This window comes from Lonchura striata, chromosome 19 (genome assembly GCF_050655825.1).
Source record: "Lonchura striata isolate lonStrDom1 chromosome 19, ASM5065582v1, whole genome shotgun sequence".
NCBI classification, from domain to species: domain Eukaryota; kingdom Metazoa; phylum Chordata; class Aves; order Passeriformes; family Estrildidae; genus Lonchura; species Lonchura striata.
The window spans coordinates 5,670,505-5,690,293 of record NC_140721.1 but is presented as its reverse complement, the minus strand read 5'-3'; the positions used below and the strand labels follow the sequence as shown (position 1 = coordinate 5,690,293).

General features: G+C 54.3%; 2 protein-coding genes across 6 annotated transcripts; both read right to left on the bottom strand.

Moving 5' to 3' along the window:
* Positions 1-1,614: 1,614 nt before the first annotated feature.
* On the bottom strand, positions 1,615-9,114 carry LOC144247248 (argininosuccinate lyase). 5 transcript variants are annotated; one of them, XM_085557457.1, is made up of 18 exons: positions 9,022-9,114; positions 8,505-8,680; positions 7,043-7,167; positions 6,639-6,833; positions 6,445-6,528; positions 6,098-6,154; positions 5,446-5,543; positions 5,248-5,325; positions 4,936-5,013; positions 4,504-4,556; positions 4,230-4,292; positions 3,943-4,057; positions 3,246-3,330; positions 3,019-3,078; positions 2,800-2,883; positions 2,462-2,542; positions 2,263-2,369; positions 1,615-1,855 (listed from the first exon to the last, which is right to left on the bottom strand). In XM_085557457.1, the coding sequence occupies exons 4-18, from the start codon at positions 6,783-6,785 to the stop codon at positions 1,705-1,707; spliced, it is 1,341 nt and encodes a 446-aa protein (XP_085413583.1). In that variant the 5' UTR covers positions 6,786-6,833; positions 7,043-7,167; positions 8,505-8,680; positions 9,022-9,114; the 3' UTR covers positions 1,615-1,704. The 5 variants fall into 5 exon arrangements, with proteins under 5 accessions (XP_085413583.1, XP_085413581.1, XP_085413584.1 ...); XM_085557455.1 differs by lacking the exon at positions 7,043-7,167; XM_085557458.1 differs by lacking the exons at positions 8,505-8,680; positions 9,022-9,114 and adding an exon at positions 7,364-7,547.
* A 1,904-nt stretch (positions 9,115-11,018) lies between these two features.
* LOC110482095 (argininosuccinate lyase) lies at positions 11,019-19,119 on the bottom strand. Its single transcript, XM_077787623.2, has 17 exons — positions 19,082-19,119; positions 18,362-18,424; positions 16,896-17,090; positions 16,231-16,314; positions 15,884-15,940; positions 15,540-15,637; positions 14,818-14,895; positions 14,506-14,583; positions 14,322-14,374; positions 13,931-13,993; positions 13,644-13,758; positions 12,984-13,068; positions 12,757-12,816; positions 12,402-12,485; positions 12,123-12,203; positions 11,659-11,765; positions 11,019-11,259 (listed from the first exon to the last, which is right to left on the bottom strand). Exons 2-17 carry the CDS (start codon positions 18,371-18,373, stop codon positions 11,109-11,111), a joined length of 1,401 nt encoding a protein of 466 aa, XP_077643749.1. The 5' UTR covers positions 18,374-18,424; positions 19,082-19,119; the 3' UTR covers positions 11,019-11,108.
* Between the last annotated feature and the right edge of the window lie 670 nt (positions 19,120-19,789).

Below are 19,789 nucleotides of genomic sequence, written 5' to 3'. Positions count from 1 at the left end.
CCGGCTGAGGGCGGGACCGGCTGAGGGCGGGACCGGCTGAGGGCGGGACCGGCTGAGGGCGGGACCGGCTGAGGGCGGGGCCGGCTGAGGGCGGGACCGGCTGAGGGCGGGGCGGGACCGGCTGAGGGCGGGACCGGCTGAGGGCGGGACCGGCTGAGGGCGGGACCGGCTGAGGGGAGCCTGGTCCCGGCCCCTGTCGCGGTCCCGATCCCGATCCCTGTCACGGTCCCTGTCATGGTCCCTGTCACGATCCCGATCCCTGTCCCGGTCCCTGTCACGGTCCCGATCCCTGTCACGGTCCCGGTCCCGATCCCTGTCACGGTCCCTGTCACGATCCCGATCCCTGTCACGGTCCCGATCCCGATCCCTGTCGCGATCCTTGTCCCGGTCCCTGTCACAGTCCCTATCCCGATCCCTGTCACGATCCTTGTCACGGTCCCGATCCCTCTCATGTTCCCAGTCCCGATCCCTGTCCCGGTCCCTGTCACAGTCCCGATCCTGATCTCTGTCGCGATCCCGATCCTTGTCCCGGTCCCTGTCACAGTCCCTATCCCGATCCCTGTCCCGATCCCTGTCACGGTCCCGATCCCTCTCATGTTCCCAGTCCCGATCCCTGTCCCGGTCCCTGTCACAGTCCCGATCCCGATCCCTGTCACGGTCCCGATCCCTGTCATGTTCCCAGTCCCGATCCCTGTCCCGGTCCCTGTCACAGTCCCGATCCCGATCCATGTCCCGGTCCCCATCCTGATCCCTGTCACAATCCCTGTCACGGTCCCGATCCTGATCCCTGTCACGGTCCCGATCCCGATCCCTGTCACGCTCCCGGTCCCGATCGGGTCCCCGCCCCGGGATGAGCGACTGCAGAGCCCGACAGGGAGCGGGTCCTGTCCCACGGCCGCCTCCGGACAAAGCCACGAGTGTTCCTTTCAGGCTCTGTCCTGGATCGCTGCATTCCATCGAGAGGCGAGTGGTCTCTCCCCTCCCCTCCCCTCCCCTCCCCTCCCCTCCCCTCCCCTCCCCTCCCCTCCCCTCCCCTCCCCTCCCCTCCCCTCCCCTCCCCTCCCCTCCCCTCCCCTCCCCTCCCCTTTCTCCTCCTTATTTATTACTCAGGGGTTTAAATGTATTTATCACCTACTTTTACTTATTTATTAATTTGCTTGCTTATTTACACTATTTATTTATTTATTTATTTATCACAGAATAATTTAGGTCACAAAAGACCTCTGAGGTTACCAAGTCCAACCTGTGACCCAACACCTCCCTGTCACCCAGAGCAGGGCACTGAGTGCCACGTCCACTCTTCCCTTAAATATTTCCAGGGATGGTGATTTGACCTCCCTGCACAACCGGTTCTGACATTTGGTCACCCTTTCTGGGAAGGAATTCCTCCTCCTGATGTCCAACCTAAACCTCCCTTAAGCACACCTTAGGTTTATTATTACTGCTTGCTTGCTTTTGTTTATTTATTGCCTGCTTGCTCACTTCTATTTATTTTCAGTCACTTGCTGAAGTGTGAAGGTTAAAAGTTATTGGAAATGGCAAAAGAAGTGCTGGTGGCTTCTTGGGGAGAAGAGGGAGGGTGAGCTCTTGAAGAACCAAGACACCAGAGCAGGATTTCAGTGAACTACAGACACCCCAGTGTTTATTAACTCCAGCCCAGTGGCACAGGCACACCGCTGCAGGCACGGCATCTCTCCCCACACTCTAAGCCTGCTCCTTGAGCCTCTTGAGCAGCTCCCGCAGCTGCTCGATCTGGGCGGACACGCTGCCCTTGGCCGTGCCGCCCGCGGCCGTGTACTGCTCCACGCTGCTCACCACGCTGAACACCTGCGCCACGTCGCTGCCAAACAGGGGGCTGGGGGCACAGGGGGGTGTCAGGGGGCTCTGGGCTGCTCCACAGGCCCAGTGCCTGTGGAGAGCCTGAGGGAGTGAGGACGGAGCCTTTTCCTGATGGGAAACGCTCCTGAGCTTCTGCTGGCTCCAAGGGGACACCGAGGAACTTCAGAGCCAAACCCCGCTGGGGGCTTCGTGCTCAGGGCAGAGGTATCTCCAGCCCCTCCCAAGAGTTCCTGCCCATGCCCATTCCAGCCTGCTGGAGTGGAATGGAGGTGATGTTGTCCCCCTGCAGTGTTTCAGCCCCAGCAGGAGCAGCAATGATATTCAGGACAGGAGGATGTTGAGGTGCAGCCCAGCCCAGGCGCTTTGGGGAAGGCAGATTAGGGAAGTCACTGTGCAGGGAAGTGGAATAACAGAGGTACAAACCTAATGTTTTGCAGCTCCTCCAGGCTGAGGTGATTGATGGTGATGCCTTTGGTCTCTGCCAGCTGGACAGCCTTGCCAGAGGCCATATGGGCTTGTCTGAAGGGCATCTGCAGTGGGAAGGGGACAGAGCAGACAGAACTCAGCTCAGTTCCTCTGCATCCAAAGAAACCCCAGCTCCAGCTCTCCCTCTGGCACTTACTCCCTTCCGAACCAGGTAGAGAGCCAGGTCAGTAGCCAACATCTCCGGGCTCAGCGCCCTCTCCATGCTCTCCTTGTTGATCTGCAGGAGGAGGATCCCAGGGACACGTTACAATCAGCTCCTCCTTGGGGCATGTTAGTGGTCAGGGTGAGGGGAATTCATCTGGAGCTCTAAAAGAATGCTCTGAGCAGCTGGCAGAGGGGACCAAAATAAGCAGAATGGGTGAGGCACTGAGGAGTTTTTATTTGGGAACAATCTGGAGCTCTGCTCTCTGTATATACTCACAGAATATGGACCATGATAATGTTGAATAGTGAGAGAACGAGAAGAATCCTTACCTGGAGGGTGGAAATCACTCCAGTGGCAACCTGGAGCACAGCATTCAGGGTGTCTACAACATCAAAAACAGCCTCCTTGTCCTCCTGTGTTGGAACAGTGATGGAAATTACTCTGAGCCAGTCTGGTGCAGCCCAAAAACCCCCCAGTCTGAGCAGCCCAGCTCTGCTGACTCCTCCAGCCAGCAAGAGAGATGGTGTGGAGGGGAACAAGGGCTTTACCTGCAGGTCCTTGTTGTAGGTGCTCGGGAGTCCTTTGAGGACCATGAGAATTGCAGCCAACTGCAGAGAGAAACAGGAGAAACAGGGAGTGAGGAACAGAGCAAAGCACAGCCCCAGGGCAGGGCCAGAACCCACAGCTCTTTATGAAAAAAAGGCAAAGAAAAAGCAGATTTTCCAGCCCAAATAGGAGCAGTCTCCTCTCCCTCCTCCTTCCTTTTGGGGCTCACCCGTCCAAACACTCGCCCAGCTTTGCTGCGGATCAGCTCCAGACTGTCGGGATTCTTCTTCTGAGGCATCAGGCTGCTGCCAGTGCTGGGTGGGACATGAGTGGAGTGCACTGATGAGCAAAACCCTCATCCATACACACACATCATCACTGATCCAGCCCTCCAAAAGCAATGTGTAGGACCCTCTTCCCTGTTCTCCTGTTTAGGGTGTAGGAAATTGGTGAACTGACAGTTGCTCTTTGATTTTGCACCTTGTCTGGAGCTCCCACACAGTCCCACCTCTCACAGAGAAGCTTAAAAGGGGGCTGCCCCTCCAGGGTCATATCAGCAGGTCAGACTAAGTGTTAGTGTGACTTCAGTGAGGGAGGCTGTGGCTGTGCCACCCTGCAGACAAGGAGTCTGTTGGGATTGCAAACCCAGCCATGCAAAGGCTCTGGCAGCATTCCCAGCACAGGAGGAAGTTCTCTCTGCCAGCAGGTCCTGGACAGGGGTTGCTGGGCTAAACACAGGCTTGCTTAAGGGAATCAGAAATAAGTGACCATTGCTGAGGAATATTCACCCTGAGGCTGCCTTTGTGCCAGGCTCCTGATGCTGGGTCAGCCTCGTGCAGACAGACCCCAACCACTGCCTCACCCAGCGAGGAGAGCTGAGGAGGAGAGGCTGAGGAAGGAGCTCGCTGCCCAGAGCTGAGACCTACCTGTAGGCATCAGAGAGAGTCAGGAAGCCAAACTCGCTGGTGCTGTAGATGATGAGATCCTCAGCCATCTTGCTGAGGTGGATCATCAGCAGGGTGGCAGCAGAGAGGAATTCCACTGCAGGGAAGGCAGGAAATCAGGAGGGGAAAAGGTGCTTGGACAGCCCAGGGAACCCTGAGTGAGGTTTCACTTCCTAGGGATGGATTTTAGTCCCCATATTAAAGAAGAGTGACTGGAAAGGTGTCAGGAGCTGCTTCCCTCCCTGCTGGGAAGCTTTGGCTGTGCTTACCCACAAAGTCCCTCTCGCTGACGGCATCCATGCTGTTCAGGCTGATGGAAGCAAAGTCCAGCTCTGCAAGGAAGGGGATGGACACAGGAGCTCACACTGGCCCTGACAGGAGCCTGAATGCACCAGGCTGACCCAGAGGAGGTAACTTGTCATCTATTCATTACCCTCCACCCCCTTGTTCAAGTGCTTTAGCGCATCCAAAATAACATTCGGGGAATGTGCTGATGCTGCCCAAAATCCCAGATATTATGAGTAGTCCCAGGGAGACGTTTACCACTGCACAGCATCTCTCTATCGATTCCCAGGGGGTTTCCAGCCAGAGCTCCACTGCCAGGGGAGAAAGAACCAGAAGTCAGCCATGATATCCAAACTGATATCCAACCAAAACTGAGCTCTAGTGATGACATCTCTCAGAAGATTTCCCTCCCCCAGTTCACTTGGATTTCACAGTGTTGTCTGAGGTTCATCAAACCCTTAACTCTGGACTAAACCAGGTTTTCTTTCCCAAACAGGAAGCCTTGTAATCCTTGCTTTTCAAGGAGGGATAGAAAAATATTTCTATGGTGAGAGTCTTTGGAGAGGCAAGCTGGGCTGTGGTGTCCATGGAATAGAAGCCCCAGTGGCTCAGGGGATGGACAGATCTGCCTCTTGTCTTTATCTCAGAGCAAAGTGAGGGCTAAGGATCACAATAAAAAACAAACTTTACCTTCCCAAAGGCAAGACATTGATCCTCCTCTTCACCTCTCCCAGGCGCTCAGAATCGCGGGTCAGAGCAACAGCGTGGCTGGGGAAGGACAGGAGAGATGAAACAGGGAGATGAAGCTGGAAAATCTCCCACTCCAGGAGGTGAGAATGGCCAAAGGATGGGGAACAGGGACTTCCCAATCCATGCTTGGATTCCCAGCTGGTCAGAGCACACTGGGAATTCCTGTTCCAGTTTGTGGGGCTCCCTCTGGTTTGTCACCACCCCTGGCTGTCCCCTCAGCAGAGCAGGGCCCCGAGGGTGGGAGGAGCTCACCTGAGCAAGAACTGGCTCCATCGGATGGGCTGAGCTTTCTGCAGGTGGGTGTAGCCAGGCAGGATCACATCGATTTCTCTGGGAGGGAAAGGGCAGAGAGGTGAGCAGCAGAGAGCAGGGAGGGCAGGGCCACAGGAGAGTGTCCTGCCCCAAAAAAGCCAAAGTTATGGAAAACAGAGATTGGGGGAAAGGACTCACATGGCAGCACGTTCCACCAGGGTCTCAATGAGGCGCAGGAGGTGCGCAGAGATGATGGAGAGGGAATTCTTCATGAACAGCTTCAGGTCAGTCACAACCTGTGGGAGATTGGCCACAGCCAGGCCAAGCACAACAGGACAGATTTATTGAACAAATATTGCTCAGCAGAACCCCCCCTGGCACTGTTATCCCCTCCTGGTGCTGTATGATGGGAAGGGAAATCTTCCTCCTGTGGAATGCCTCCCTGGTCTTTTGTGAAAACTGTTGTTGCTTTCCATGGACAGAACCAAAATCTTTTCTTTTCAGTGGACTTGTCAGATATTGTCAAATTTGAAGCAGAAAATTCCCAACCAACACAAGCTGATCATCCTGAGGAAGACTGATCCTGAAAGATGTGTGCATCCAGACAGCAGAGTTCTGGAGGTTTCCAGAGATGTCAGTGGAATTTTGTGGTGTTTTACCAGCAGGATGCAGCCCTGCAGATCCCACTCCCCAGGGTGGATGAATCACTGTAGCATCATTAAGGCCATCATTAATTTAAAGGGAATGCAGGCTGGAGTGTGTCAAGGCATGAGAGAGATGGCATAAAAATATTCAATCAAAGAACTGAGGTAGAGGAATACAGAAGGAGAAGAAAAGATTCTGTCCATACCTGATCATTCCTGCTTCTGCCAGTGTGCAACTTCCCAGCCACGTCTCCAATCAGCTCCTGAGGACAAGAGCAGGATTTCTGTCAGGATCTCTGTGCTCTAAACAGGACAATCCACATCAGCACATCTCCCTGCCTGGAAGGATCCTGTGAGTAACCATGGGATGTGTTCTGGGGAAGGGCAGCTTTGGGTTCTGTGCTTGTACAGCCCAAAAAGGGGTGTGGAGACCCTTGGCTGTGCCCCAGGGGGTTGAGTGCCAGCAGCTCCAAAGGGATTTCACAGAGGGACAGAGGGACAAGCCCTTAATGTCAGGCAGAGGATCAGGAAGAAGAGGCTGGAGGAGCCAAACCTTCAGCCTGCGCTCATTGGCAGTGTGGATATCCTCATCAGTTTGTTTCAGCACAAAGACCCCTTTGGACCATTCCTCAGAGATCTGCAAACAGCAGAAACACCGGTCAGCCACAGGAGTTATTAAATCCAGGGATGCTGCTCTCAGGTCAGGAGCCATTCCTTCACCTGACAGTTTTTGAAGGAATGCAATACCTTTTCCAGGCCACCCAGGATCTTCTCCAGTTCAGTTTTAGACAGGATCCCAGACTTCTCCAAGGCTTTGGCATAAGCCCTGCTCCCCTGGATGTCCACCTCAGACAGTCTCTGGTCATAGCTGATGGAAGCATTGAGCATCTCCATGATGGGATCTGTGCTTCCACTGAATCTTCCACCCCAAAGTTTATTCCCCTGAGAGAGAAAATAGCTAATTAAAGAGGCCTAATGACTTCAGATAAATCCTGTGCAGTAAATAACATCCAGTGTTCCATTCATCTGATACAGAGCCTATGCTCAGCTCCTTTCAGTGTGCCAGCACTGACCAGAAAGTCCCCTGGACTTCAGGACCTTTGGTAAGTGGTTGAAGAGCTGGAGAACACATCACTGTCAGTGTTATTTACCTCTGAACTCCGAGGTCTGGCCCAGGAGCCCTCCAAGATATTTTACATCTGCAAGACTCTGCTGGGAGTCCTTGAAATTAATATCAGGGACGGATGAAACACCAGCACACATTTCTGTTTGAGGCCTTGTAAAGGGAGGAAAAACTAAGCAGTCAGTAAGATTAAGGTGAAATTAATATCCTCTAAATCCTTTTAGTGCTGTTTAACTAACAGTTCTTTGATTGACAAAGAGCTGTGGGCCAACACAGAAACAAAAATGGGGTTTTCCCATCCAAGCCAGGATTCCTGTGGTGACCTCAGCCCCTGGAACTTGTCACTCACCTCAGTGGTGACCGAAGGTTTGTGCAGGGTTCCAGCTGTGCCCACAGCAGGGCGTGTGTTGTGTGGGAGCTTCTCCAGCAGTGATTCAGAGCCTGACTGGCCTCACCTGAGCTGTGTCAGCTCAGAAGCCTTTTTCTTGCCCAGGTAAGACAGCCCAAGAAGATTTCATTCTGCCAAGCTTGCACTGAAGTGGGTAAGAATTTTACTTGGGCAGAGACAATTTATCCAAGATTTCAAAAGCAATTTTCCAGTGCTACCAGGCACGAAAAGGAATTGGAGGCCACCTGAAGGAAGGGACTAAATAAAGCTGCATTGTAGAGTGGATAATTACTAATCTACTTGATTCTTTAAACACCACTGGCAAGTTTCTTCTCATGCTGGTCACTATAACTACCATGGACAGCAAGGGGCTGGCAGGACAGCTGGAAGCTAATCTGTGCCAGGGCTTTAGCAGCCAGACAAAACACTGTTGAGTAACCTTAAAAATGTTTTCCCTGGTGACTGTTTCCATGTCCCTGTGCCTGAAAGAACAGGAGAGAGCCTGCAGAAGAGAGGGTGTAGCCATGTGTAAAAGGCAGCGTTGTTAGAAAGCTGGGGGAAGGCAGAGAGGGGAATTAGAATTGAAAAAGAAGTGTTAGAGCTCCTCAACACTCATTTGGTTCACTCAGGAGCAAAATTAATGCTAAATTAAAGGCCATTCTCAGCACTGGGGACCAGGAGTATCCCAGTATTTAAATATTCCCATCAAAGCAAGAAGGATGTCAGCAGAAACATTGCAGCATACACATTTACAGTCCAGAAATCAAAGCTGAAATGTTCATTTTAAGCATCTCCAGGACTCTTTGGAGCTGTGACTGTGCAGCCTGGCAATGACAAACTGCCTGGAAGGTGGAGCAGCGATTTGGAGAGCAGAACGTGAACTCGCCAGGGTGCCCGGTCACGTCGGGGCAGGGAAGGAAACCGAAAATGCAGCTTTTGTGCCGAGCAGTGTTTACACAAGCTGCTGGGAAGTGGCGGAGCGCGAGTCCCAGGCACGAGTATCGGCCTTTCCCAGGAGACAGAGGCAAGACCGCGGCGGCCCTGGGGCAGCTCCGCTGGGCTGAGCACCCCCGGCACCCCCGGGGAAGCAAAGTTCGCTCACCTCGGCTGCTGCCATCGCGGCCGCGCCGGCTCCGTGCGCGCCGCGGGGCCGCTGCGGGGCGGGGACGCTGCGGGGCGGCTCCGGGCACGGTCCCGGTCCCGGTCACAGTCACGATCCCGATCCCAGATGCACTCCTGGTTCCGATCCCAGCTCCAATCCCGGTCCCGGTCCCGATCCTGGTCACAGTCACAGTCCCAGCTCCGGTCCCGATGCCAGCTCCAATCCCGATCCCGGTCACAGTCCCGGTCCCGGTCCCGTTCCCAATCCTGGTCACAGTCACGATCCCAGATCCTGTCCCTATCCCAGCTCCAAACCCGGTCTCTGTCCCAGCTGCAGTCCCGGTCCCAAAGGCAATCCCAGCTCCGGTTCTGATCCCAGCTCCGTCCCGATCCTGATCCCAGCTCCAATCTCTATCCCAGCTCCACTCCCGGGCCCAGCTCCAATCTCGGCTCCGATCCCAGCTGCAATCCTGGTCCCGATCCCAGCTGGATTCCTGGTCTGATCCCAGCCTCTGTACCGGTCCCAGCTGCAATCTTGGTCCCGATCCCGGTCCCGGTCCCGGTCCCAGCTCCAATCCTGCCCCGCTCCCGGCGCTCCCGCAGCTCGTCCCGCCCGCCGGGGCGGGGAGTCCCCGGTGCCAGCCCCGCTCCCGGTGCTGCTGGGCGGGGGCACGGCTTGTCCCGGTGCCAGCCCCGCTCCCGGTGCTGCTGGGCGGGGGCACGGCTTGTCCCGGTGCCAGCCCCGCTCCCGGTGCTGCTGGGCGGGGGCACGGCTTGTCCCGGTGCCTCACAGCACGCTCAGGAGCGGCATCCCAGTTTTCTTGTATCTTTTCGAGGTTTGCTGTCTTTTAACCAGACTTGGTGTCATAGAGCTGGGAAGGAACATAATCCATGTCCTTGGGTCTTTGTCTGGAGCAGCAGGACACTGCCAGGGACACCAGCTGCCTCTGGCGGCCCCACAAGGTCCTTTCCCAGCTGGATTTCCCGTGTAGTGCTTTCAGTATCCATACGGAACAAGGCTCAGACCCTGTATGTAGCCAGCAATTAGTTCACTGCTTCTCAAACATTTCCACTCATGATTATTTCTTTTTCAGACTTGCAAGCTTGAGGATGCACAGACCATCACACTGTCTGCACTGAGAAAAACTCTGAACCGTTTTGTTGCCAGGTTCCTTCTTCTTCTGGAGTCCCTCACTTTTAATGTTTGGTTTTTTCATGTTCATCCTTTATGGATGTCCATACTCCAGCTTTGATGGGAGGTTGCTAAGGGTTTGGGAGAATGGTGAGCACAAGATTTACATCCAGAACGACCCAACTGATAATGAGCCCAAGTGAATTCCTGGCTCAAATGCCTTCCTGTGGCCTGTAATGAGCAGGGATTTGAGACCAAAACCCAGATTCCAACGAGTCAGAGGATGATGGTGAAAGTCACCATGGACCACACTCTGTAATGTCTGTGGAGATCCACAGGACCCTCCAATCTAAAATATTTCACAATTTTAAGAAAAGGATGGATGGGTGGGGAGTACCAGTGACTGTAAACTACTTATTTAAGTAAGAGACTAAAATGTGGTAATCTGCTGCTTCCCTTTTCCTTTCATTTTGGCCCTGTGTCACCAGCACTGGCCATGAGGGACAAAGCCAGACTTTTGCTGCTGGGAGAAGAGAAAATCTGTTCAGCTGAGGATCTGAAGAGAAGGAACCAGAAAATACAAACAGCAAAAATAAGGGAGTGGCATGGATCAAGAAAGTTTATGGGAGGAAAAAGAACTGTGAGAGGGCAATGAGGAAATCTCTGCTTTTCTGACTGCAGGTGTTGAGTATTGGTGTGACCTGTGGCTTTCTTATTCCTTTAGCCTGGTAGCTGAATGTGCAAAAGTGATTTCCTGGCCAGATGACCAGTCTGGAGAGTGAGACATGAGCCAGAACAGGAACACAGCAAGAAGGAAGGGAGCAAACACAAAGGAGGTTTGTGGAAAGGTAATTGAAAGGTGCTGTTTAAATGCCAAGAGAATAGATTTATTTTAAGGCCAGAATAAGGAGAGATTGAGAGTGGTGAGAAATTGGAAAGGGGGAATTTTGCTGTTGCTTATCCTTCTTCCATGTGTTAGAAGTACAAATGCTCCAAAGGTGCAAGCACTCTGTGTCTCCTGGGGTACTTTGGATGGAGATTTAGCTGCTGGCAGTTTGCCCTGCCCGTGCTGCAGCCCTTGCCCCAAACTTGGTGAGGCAACACTTTTGTTATTTCTGTTCCCTGTGTGTGTTCCAGACCTGCAGCTTTGAGTCAACAATGTGCTGCTGCCTCAGCATGGGGAGAAGGGGCTGAGCAAAGCTCCAGCTTTGCAAGGCTGGGTGGAAAAGGAACTTTGCTGAGTTAAAAGGGACAATCCCCATCTACCAGCCTCCCCTGCAAGAGTCACATCCTCTGTGAGAAGGGAGGAAAACCCAAATCCTTTCAAACCTGGGCTGAGTTCAACCCATTCTCACCCCAAAGAACCAAGACACCAGAGCAGGATTTCAGTGAACTACAGACACCCCAGTGTTTATTAACTCCAGCCCAGTGGCACAGGCACACCGCTGCAGGCACGGCATCTCTCCCCACACTCTAAGCCTGCTCCTTGAGCCTCTTGAGCAGCTCCCGCAGCTGCTCGATCTGGGCGGACACGCTGCCCTTGGCCGTGCCGCCCGCGGCCGTGTACTGCTCCACGCTGCTCACCACGCTGAACACCTGCGCCACGTCGCTGCCAAACAGGGGGCTGGGGGCACAGGGGGGTGTCAGGGGGCTCTGGGCTGCTCCACGGGCCCAGTGCCTGTGGAGAGCCTGAGGGAGTGAGGACGGAGCCTTTTCCTGATGGGAAACGCTCCTGAGCTTCTGCTGGCTCCAAGGGGACACCGAGGAACTTCAGAGCCAAACCCCTCACCCAGGGCAGAGGTGTCTTCCAGCCCCTCCCAAGAGCTCCTGCCCACACCCATGCCCATTCCATCACCAGGAGGTGATGTTGTCCCCCTGCAGTGTTTCAGCCCCAGCAGGTGCAGCAGTGATATTCAGGACAGGAGGATGTTGAGGTGCAGCCCAGCCCAGGCGCTTTGGGGAAGGCAGATCAGGGAGGCTGAGCCCTGCCTGTGCAGGGAAGTGGAATAACAGAGGCACAAACCTGATGCTCTTCAGGTCCTCCAGGCTGAGATTGTTGATGGTGATGCCTTTGGTCTCAGCGAGGTGGACGGCCTTGCCAGCAGCAATGTGGGCTTGTCTGAAGGGCATCTGCAGGGGGAAGCAGAGGTGGCAGTCAGTGACCAGGCAGCTGGGCTGCTTTTCCATGAGGAAAATGCATGTGCTACTTTTTTGGCTGGCATATTTCCCTGTCAAGCATTGCAAGCTGAATCTGGCAGTTCTGGGGTGGAATAGGGAAGGATTTAGGAATAAATTATGATCATGTTAATTTGGGTGTAAATTCCTATTAAGTCCCCCAGGTAGCACTGCTTGATATGCATGTAAAGGTTTTGTTTTCAGCTTTCATGGTTGTTGACTGCTCATCACCCTGGGGCCTCATCCCACCTCCTCACTGAGTAGTTCTGCATCCAAAGAAATCCCAGCTCCAGCTTTCCCTCTGGGACTTACTCCTTTATGAACCAAGTAGAGAGCCAGGTCAGATGACAGGATCTCAGGGCTCAGTGCCTTCTCCATGTTCTCCTTGTTGATCTGCAGAAAGGAGAGGCAGAGGGAGATGTTATCTATCATCAACTCCTCTTCAGGACACATTAGCTCTACGAGGGACCAAAATGAACAGAGTGGGTGAGGCAGTGAAGAATTTTCACTTTAGGACCAGTCTGGAGCCCTGTCCCCTGTGTTACTCACAGAATGTGCTCTATGTTCAATACTTAAAAGATGAAGCTTTACCTGGAGGGTGGAAATCACTCCAGTGGCAACCTGGAGCACAGCATTCAGGGTGTCTACAACATCAAAGACAGCCTCCTTGTCCTCCTGTGTTGGAACAGTGATGGAAATGGCTCTGAGCCAGTCTGGTGCAGCCCAAAAACCCCCCAGGCTGAGCAGCCCAGGCAGCAGAGCAGGGATGTGATCGCAGGGCCTCCTGCCATGGCACTCAGGGTGTCACCTGCAGCATCCCCTCCCTCAGCCCCTTTCCCAGCACACAGCCAGGGGCTGTGCACAGGAATGGAGTTCAGGGATAGCACAAGGGCAGGGGATGACTGTGTCTGCTCAGAGATGGTGAGGAGGGGAACAAGGGCTTTACCTGCAGGTCCTTGTTGTAGGTGCTCGGGAGTCCTTTGAGGACCATGAGAATTGCAGCCAACTGCAGAGAGAAACAGGAGAGGCAGGGAGTGAGGAACAGAGCAAAGCACAGCCCCAGGGCAGGGCCAGAACCCACAGCTCTTTATGAAAAAAAGGCAAAGAAATAGCAGATTTTCCAGCCCAAATAGGAGCAGTCTCCTCTCCCTCCTCCTTCCTTTTGGGGCTCACCCGTCCAAACACTCGCCCGGCTTTGCTGCGGATCAGCTCCAGACTGTCGGGATTCTTCTTCTGAGGCATCAGGCTGCTGCCAGAGCTGCAGGGAAGGTGTGTGGAGTGAGCAAAAGTCTCTGGCTGTAATCCCTGTTACTGCCCTCTGAAAGGAACCTCTAAATCCCCTTTCCTTGTACTCCTGTTTAGGGTGTAGGAAATCAGTGAATGAGGGTGCCGAGTTTCTCATTTTCCCCACAGCAAAGCCTTTGGTTTTGCACCTTGTCTGGAGCTCCCACACAGTCCCACCTCTCACAGAGAAAGGAAAAGCCTCCAAACCACTGCAGAGCTGGTGTCAGCAGGCCAGGCTAAGTGAGGGATGCTGTGGCTGTGCCACCCTGTTGGAATTACAAACCCAGCCATGCAAAGGCTCTGGCAGCATTCCCAGCACAGGAGGAAGTTCTCTCTGCCAGCAGGTCCTGGACAGGAGTTGCTGGGCTAAACACAGGCTTGCTTAAGGGGATCAGAAATAAGTGACCATTGCTGAGGAATATTCACCCTGAGGCTGCCTTTGTGCCAGGCTCCTGATGCTGGGTCAGCCTCGTGCAGACAGACCCCAACCACTGCCTCACCCAGCGAGGAGAGCTGAGGAGAATTCCTCACCAGAGACCAAAAACCTACCAGTAGGTATCAGAGAGAGTCAGGAAGCCAAACTCGCTGGTGCTGTAGATGATGAGATCCTCAGCCATCTTGCTGAGGTGGATCATCAGCAGGGTGGCAGCAGAGAGGAATTCCACTGCAGGAAAGGCAGGAAATCAGGAGAGGAAAAGGTGCTTGGACAGCCCAGGGAACCCTGAGTGAGGTTTTACTTCCTAGGGATGGATTTCAGTCCCCATATTAAAGAAGAGTGACTGGAAAGGTGTCAGGAGCTGCTTCCCTCCCTGCTGGGAAGCTTTGGCTGTGCTTACCCACAAAGTCCCTCTCGCTGACGGCATCCATGCTGTTCAGGCTGATGGAAGCAAAGTCCAGCTCTGCAAGGAAGGGGATGGACACAGGAGCTCACACTGGCCCTGACAGGAGCCTGAATGCACCAGGCTGACCCAGAGGAGTTAACTGTGAGCCCCTGAGCAGTCCCAGGAAGACAAACATGTTTAGTGGGGCTTTTGTTATGATCCCAGACAGGCAGAATGCAACAGGGGCTGCTCTTCCTCCCACCTCACTGGCACTGCCTGTCTCTCTGCAGCAAAAATCCTGGAAAATGAAAGGCTCTGGCTCCAGGATGGGGCACTGTGGTGCCATTCCCTCCCTCCCAGATGTGACAGGTACTCCCATGCCCCTCAGGCCCAGGACAACATTTACCACTCCGCAGCATCTCTCTATCAATTTCCAGGGGGTTTCCAGCCAGAGCTCCACTGCCAGGGGAGAAAGAAAGAGAAATCAAGCAATCCTCCTTTCCTATCCATCCAAAGCTGAGCTTTGGGAAGCAGGGAAGGCAACCCTGTAATATTTGCAGAGCAAAGCAAGGCCCAGTGATCACACATACCTTCCCAAAGGCAAGACATTGATCCTCCTCTTCACCTCTCCCAGGCGCTCAGAATCACGGGTCAGAGCAACAGCGTGGCTGGGGAAGGACAGGAGAGATGAAACAGGGAGATGAAGCTGGAAAATCTCCCACTCCAGGAGGTGAGAATGGCCAAAGGATGGGGAACAGGGACTTCCCAATCCATGCTTGGATTCCCAGCTGGTCAGAGCACACTGGGAATTCCTGTTCCAGTTTGTGGGGCTCCCTCTGGTTTGTCACCACCCCTGGCTGTCCCCTCAGCAGAGCAGGGCCCCGAGGGTGGGAGGAGCTCACCTGAGCAAGAACTGGCTCCATCGGATGGGCTGAGCTTTCTGCAGGTGGGTGTAGCCAGGCAGGATCACATCGATTTCTCTGGGAGGGAAAGGGCAGAGAGGTGAGCAGCAGAGAGCAGGGAGGGCAGGAACAGGGACAGTGACACACCAGAGCTCCTGGCAAGGTCACAAACTGAGCATCTTTAGCCTGTGTTGTGCTGAAAGTGGTCCATCTCCTGTCAGCCTCCAAGCCAAGCACACTGGTTTTGGCTATCCCAGAGTAGTGAATCTGCCCTGGGTCTCCCTGGAAAGTTGCCTGGAGCAGCAACCCCTCTGTGGCAGGCAAGGATTCCCCAGCCCACCTCAGGTCTGGAGTGTGAGGAGCAGAGCTAGACAGGGAGGTAAAACAGCTGAGTTTTTTCTCCTACAGAAAAACCTGAAACATCTTGTCTACTCCTTCAGATGGATTTGGTGCCTTACAAAATATTTTGTGGACCTCCCGTCTCAACTCCTTTGCTAGGCATGAAGGAAAGTTTCTCTGAGGGTTGAGAAATTCTGTGAAGTGAACTCTGAAAAAAAAAGGGCTGTTGTGTCCCCTGGGCTACCCCAAACTGCCTGGCTGTAACTCCCTGCACAGGAGACCCTGCTGCTGCCCAGTGGGGTCAGACAAAGGACAAACCAAAGATTGTCCTGCCCCAAAAAGGCCAAAGTTATAGAAAATTGGGACTGTGTGAAAGGACTCACATGGCAGCACGTTCCACCAGGGTCTTAATGAGCTGCAAGAGGTGCGTGGAGATGATGGAGAGGGAATTCTTCATGAACAGCTTCAGGTCAGTCACAACCTGTGGGAGATTGGCCACATTCAGGCCACAAAGAATGTCACAGATACAGTCATAGCAAGGCAAACCCCTCCTGGTGCTATGTGATGGGAATGTGCCTCTTCTTCTCATCATTTGGTCACATTTCTGTGGTAATGTCAGCATTTCTTGCTCTCCAGGAAGAGATCCAAAGACCGCTCTGGGCTGAGATCTCCTGAAGTGAGGTAGAGGAGGAATACAGAAGGAGAAACAAAAAGATTCTGTCCATACCTGATCATTCCTGCTTCTGCCAGTGTGCAACTTCCCAGCCACGTCTCCAATCAGCTCCTGAGGACAAGAGCAGGATTTCTGTCAGGATCTCTGTGCTCTAAACAGGACAATCCACATCAGCACATCTCCCTGCCTGGAAGGATCCTGTGAGTAACCATGGGATGTGTTCTGGGGAAGGGCAGCTTTGGGTTCTGTGCTTGTACAGCCCAAAAACGGGTGTGGAGACCCTTGGCTGTGCCCCAGGGGGTTGAGTGCCAGCAGCTCCAAAGGGATTTCACAGAGGGACAGAGGGACAAGCCCTTAATGTCAGGCAGAGGATCAGGAAGAAGAGGCTGGAGGAGCCAAACCTTCAGCCTGCGCTCGTTGGCAGTGTGGATATCCTCATCGGTTTGGATCACACCAAAGACTCCTTTGGACCATTCCTCAGAGATCTGCAAACAGCAGAAACATCACAGTTAGCCTGCTGTGTCTGGGGCTGTGAGTGTCCCCAGCAAATCCCAGCTCCTGGCATTCCAGGAGTCTCGTGCAAACTCTGGCATTCAGGCTGTTCACTGCATCCTGATGTTCCATACTATTGGTGGGATTCACCTTCCCATCCGTGATAATCCTGCAGTGTTATGGAGGATTTAAGCATTAGAAGGAAAAATTGAGCTTAAATGTTAGTGATTTCTTTAGCGTCTTCCACAAAGCTTTTGCTATAAAACATTGCACAGACTCCAGGGCGAGTGAACAACAACAATGGATATTTTATAAAAGCACTTCTCTGCTGCCTCCTCTTCCCCCCCTACACCTGCTATGCATTGCTTCCTGCCAAGCTGGACAGCCAGACTCAAAATTCCACATGGCAGCAGGAAAAGGATGTTCTTACTTCACACTGAAATGATTCCTAGTGACTGCTCAGTCTGAAGAGGACACGAGGACACTTACAGGCACTCTTTAAAACAGCAAGATGCTGTCAGGTAAGGAAAGATTCATTCCAGCACACACAGAGGTGTGTGAAGGGAAAAAATACCTTTTCCAGGCCACTCAGGATCTTCTCCAGCTCAGTTTTGGACAGGATTCCAGCCTTCTCCAAGGCTTTGGCATAAGCCATGCTTCCCTGGATGTCCACCTCAGACAGTCTCTGATCAACAGTAATGGAAGCGCTGAGCATCTCCATGATGGGATCTGTGCTCCCCACAAACCTTCCTGCCATCATTTTGTCCCCCTGCAAGAAATGAAGAGACACAGATTTATGGATATATCCCCTAAAAATCAGTTCATGGCCATCTCAATCAAAGAAAAATCTCAAAAAATCTTTATCAAAGTAAAACTGAGGAGCATCTCAGCAATGGTTTTATTCAGTCTGTACAAGCCAAACCTTGGACTTAGAGCATTTCCCTTTCACTAGAATTGAGGTTACAGATCTGGCTTGGGGATCCTCCAAGATATTTGACTTCTGCAGGACTTTCTGAAAATAAGCATCAGGGCATGTTGTGCAAGACCAGCATGGAATTCTCTTTGAAGGCAGCTGCTGATCTCTGACCCTTTGAGGGACTCCTAACCCAAAAAAAAAAAAAAAAAAAAAAAAAAAAAAAAAAAAAAAAAAAAGTAGTGGAATCAGGGGTACAGTTTTCACTGTTCTCTGATCCTTGAAATACTAAAAAAATCCCACTTTTTTTAGGGAGACTAGAAGAAAATATTCAGCTGACAAGAAGCTGTGGGCCAGCACAAACCACATGCCCTAAAACACTCCTGTAGCTGTGAAGTGTCTGAAGTCACCCTTTGAAGCAGCTCTAGAGCCCACGGCGTTGTCACGTAAAATTGGGATAAAAACAGCAAAGGAGCAGGTTGCAGAAAGGGAGGCCCGGGTGCCTTTCAGTGTTACAAATACTCGAATGAGATGAAAAGGGACGAGAAAACCCCAAAGCAGCCCCAGAAGGGCTCGGCGGGTGCGCGGAACCATGGACAGCGGGCAGAGACCGCGGCAGCAGCGGCGCTTCTCCCTAAGGATTGGCGCAGGGAAGGGCAGGAGGGAGCTGCGGGGGCAGGATGAAGGCTCGGAGTGAGGGAGCTCTGAGCTTGTCCGCAGGAACTGCCGCGGGGTGGGGGGAAATGGGGAAAAAAACCCCAAATATTTACACCCCGTGGTGGGTAGAGGGGACAGGGAGTGAATGGTGCTGCTGGGAGGAAGGGCTGGGGTGGGAAGAGGTGTCCAGGTACATCTTCGCTGCCGGGATCAGAGGTGGGACGGTGGCTTATTGCAGCAAAGACGTTCGCTGTGCCCTTTTTCATTGAAAACGCAGGAAAACCACTCACGGAATCATTAAGGTTGGAAAAGACCTCCAAGATGAGAGAGTTCAACGCTGCCAGGACCACCCCTAACCCACGTCCCTCAGGACCACACGGTCAGCTTTCCTGAACCCTCCCAGGGATGCCGATCCCACCCGTTCCAAACGGAGCAGAGAAGGACCCGGAGCAAAGCCAAGCTCCCCTCACCTCGGCTGCCATTTCGGACGACGTTTTGCTCGTTTGTGCAGCGATCCTGGCACTTGGTGCAACCTGCGGGACAGCGCGGGGATGCTCAGCTGTGCGCCGTGCGCGCTCCCGGGGCGCTCCCGGTGCGCTCCCGGTTCCCCGGGAATCGCTCCAGGTGAGCTCCCAGCTCCCTGCCCCGCTCCCGGTCCTCTCCCGGTTCTCCAGGCATCGCTCCCGGTGCGCTCCCGGTTCCCCGGGGCACGGCTCCCTGCCCCGCTCCCGGTGCACTCCCGGTTCCCCGGGCATCGCTCCCGGTGCGCTCCCGGTTCCCCGGGGCACGGCTCCCTGCCCCGCTCCCGGTGCGCTCCCGGTGTCCCGGGGCACGGCTCCCTGCCCCGCTCCCGGTGCGCTCCCGGTGTCCCGGGGCACGGCTCCCTGCCCCGCTCCCGGTGCGCTCCCGGTTCCCCGGGAATCGCTCCAGGTGAGCTCCCAGCTCCCTGCCCCGCTCCCGGTGCGCTCCCGGTGTCCCGGGCATCGCTCCCGGTGCGCTCCCGGTGTCCCGGGGCACGGCTCCCTGCCCCGCTCCCGGTCCTCTCCTGGTTCCCCGGGCATCGCTCCCGGTGCGCTCCCGGTTCCCCGGGGCACGGCTCCCTGCCCCGCTCCCGGTGCGCTCCCGGTGTCCCGGGGCACGGCTCCCTGCCCCGCTCCCGGTGCGCTCCCGGTGTCCCGGGCACGGCTCACCCGCTCCGCACGCAGCCCCGGCCGCTCTGTGGCTCGCTGCTGCCCGGCCCCGCTGCCCCGCTTTTACAGCCCTCGGCCCGGGGCTGGCGGCTCGGCCCGCCCCGCCGGGGCGGGGTGTGCCCGGGGCCGGCCCCGCTCGGGTCCCCCCCGTGTCCCCCGTGTCCCTTCCCAGCCCTGCGCTGCGGCTCGGGGGCAGGGGGTGCTTTGGACAGGGCGGCTTGGGAGGGATGCTCGAGTGATGCTTCTCACCAGGCGTAGCTCCTGCGCTGCGGACAGGTCGGGAATATCCTTGGAATGCCTTGCTGGGGATATCGCATCTCTCTGTGTCACACCCCTCCAACGAGCAATCTTCAATATAAACAGAGCTGATCCAGTGCTCTGTGCCCACTGCCACCCAGCAAACAGAAAAAACAGATGGGAGCCTCTTGTTCTTTCCCATCTCTGCACGGATGAAAGTGTTCACCCCACCTGGAAAGATGCTGCAGCCCCAAATTTGGGGCTTCCCTGCTGTCCCCGGGTTGTGGGGCCACCTGAGAGCCTCGGGCAGTGGCTGTGGGGCTTGGAGTTATGGCAATAACCTCTATCCTAAACTCATCACACCCTAAATATCATGGAATGAAGTGACTGATGGAAAGGACGAGAGACCTTTTAGAGTAGCAAAGCTGTGGCTCTGCATAAATTTCTCATTAACTCCTCAGACAGAGCATT

Bases quoted from the DNA above. Each gene is read 5' to 3' on its own strand.
- LOC144247248 (XM_077787499.2), bottom strand. The intron at 4,293-4,503 runs GTAAACGTCTCC...CCTTCCTTGCAG, and splicing joins TAGAGAGATGCTGTGCAGTG to AGCTGGACTTTGCTTCCATC. The intron at 4,058-4,229 runs GTAAGCACAGCC...CCTTCCCTGCAG, and splicing joins CAGCGAGAGGGACTTTGTGG to TGGAATTCCTCTCTGCTGCC.
- LOC110482095 (XM_077787623.2), bottom strand. The intron at 15,638-15,883 runs GTATGGACAGAA...AATCTCCCACAG, and splicing joins GCAGAAGCAGGAATGATCAG to GTTGTGACTGACCTGAAGCT. The intron at 13,759-13,930 runs GTAAGCACAGCC...CCTTTCCTGCAG, and splicing joins CAGCGAGAGGGACTTTGTGG to TGGAATTCCTCTCTGCTGCC.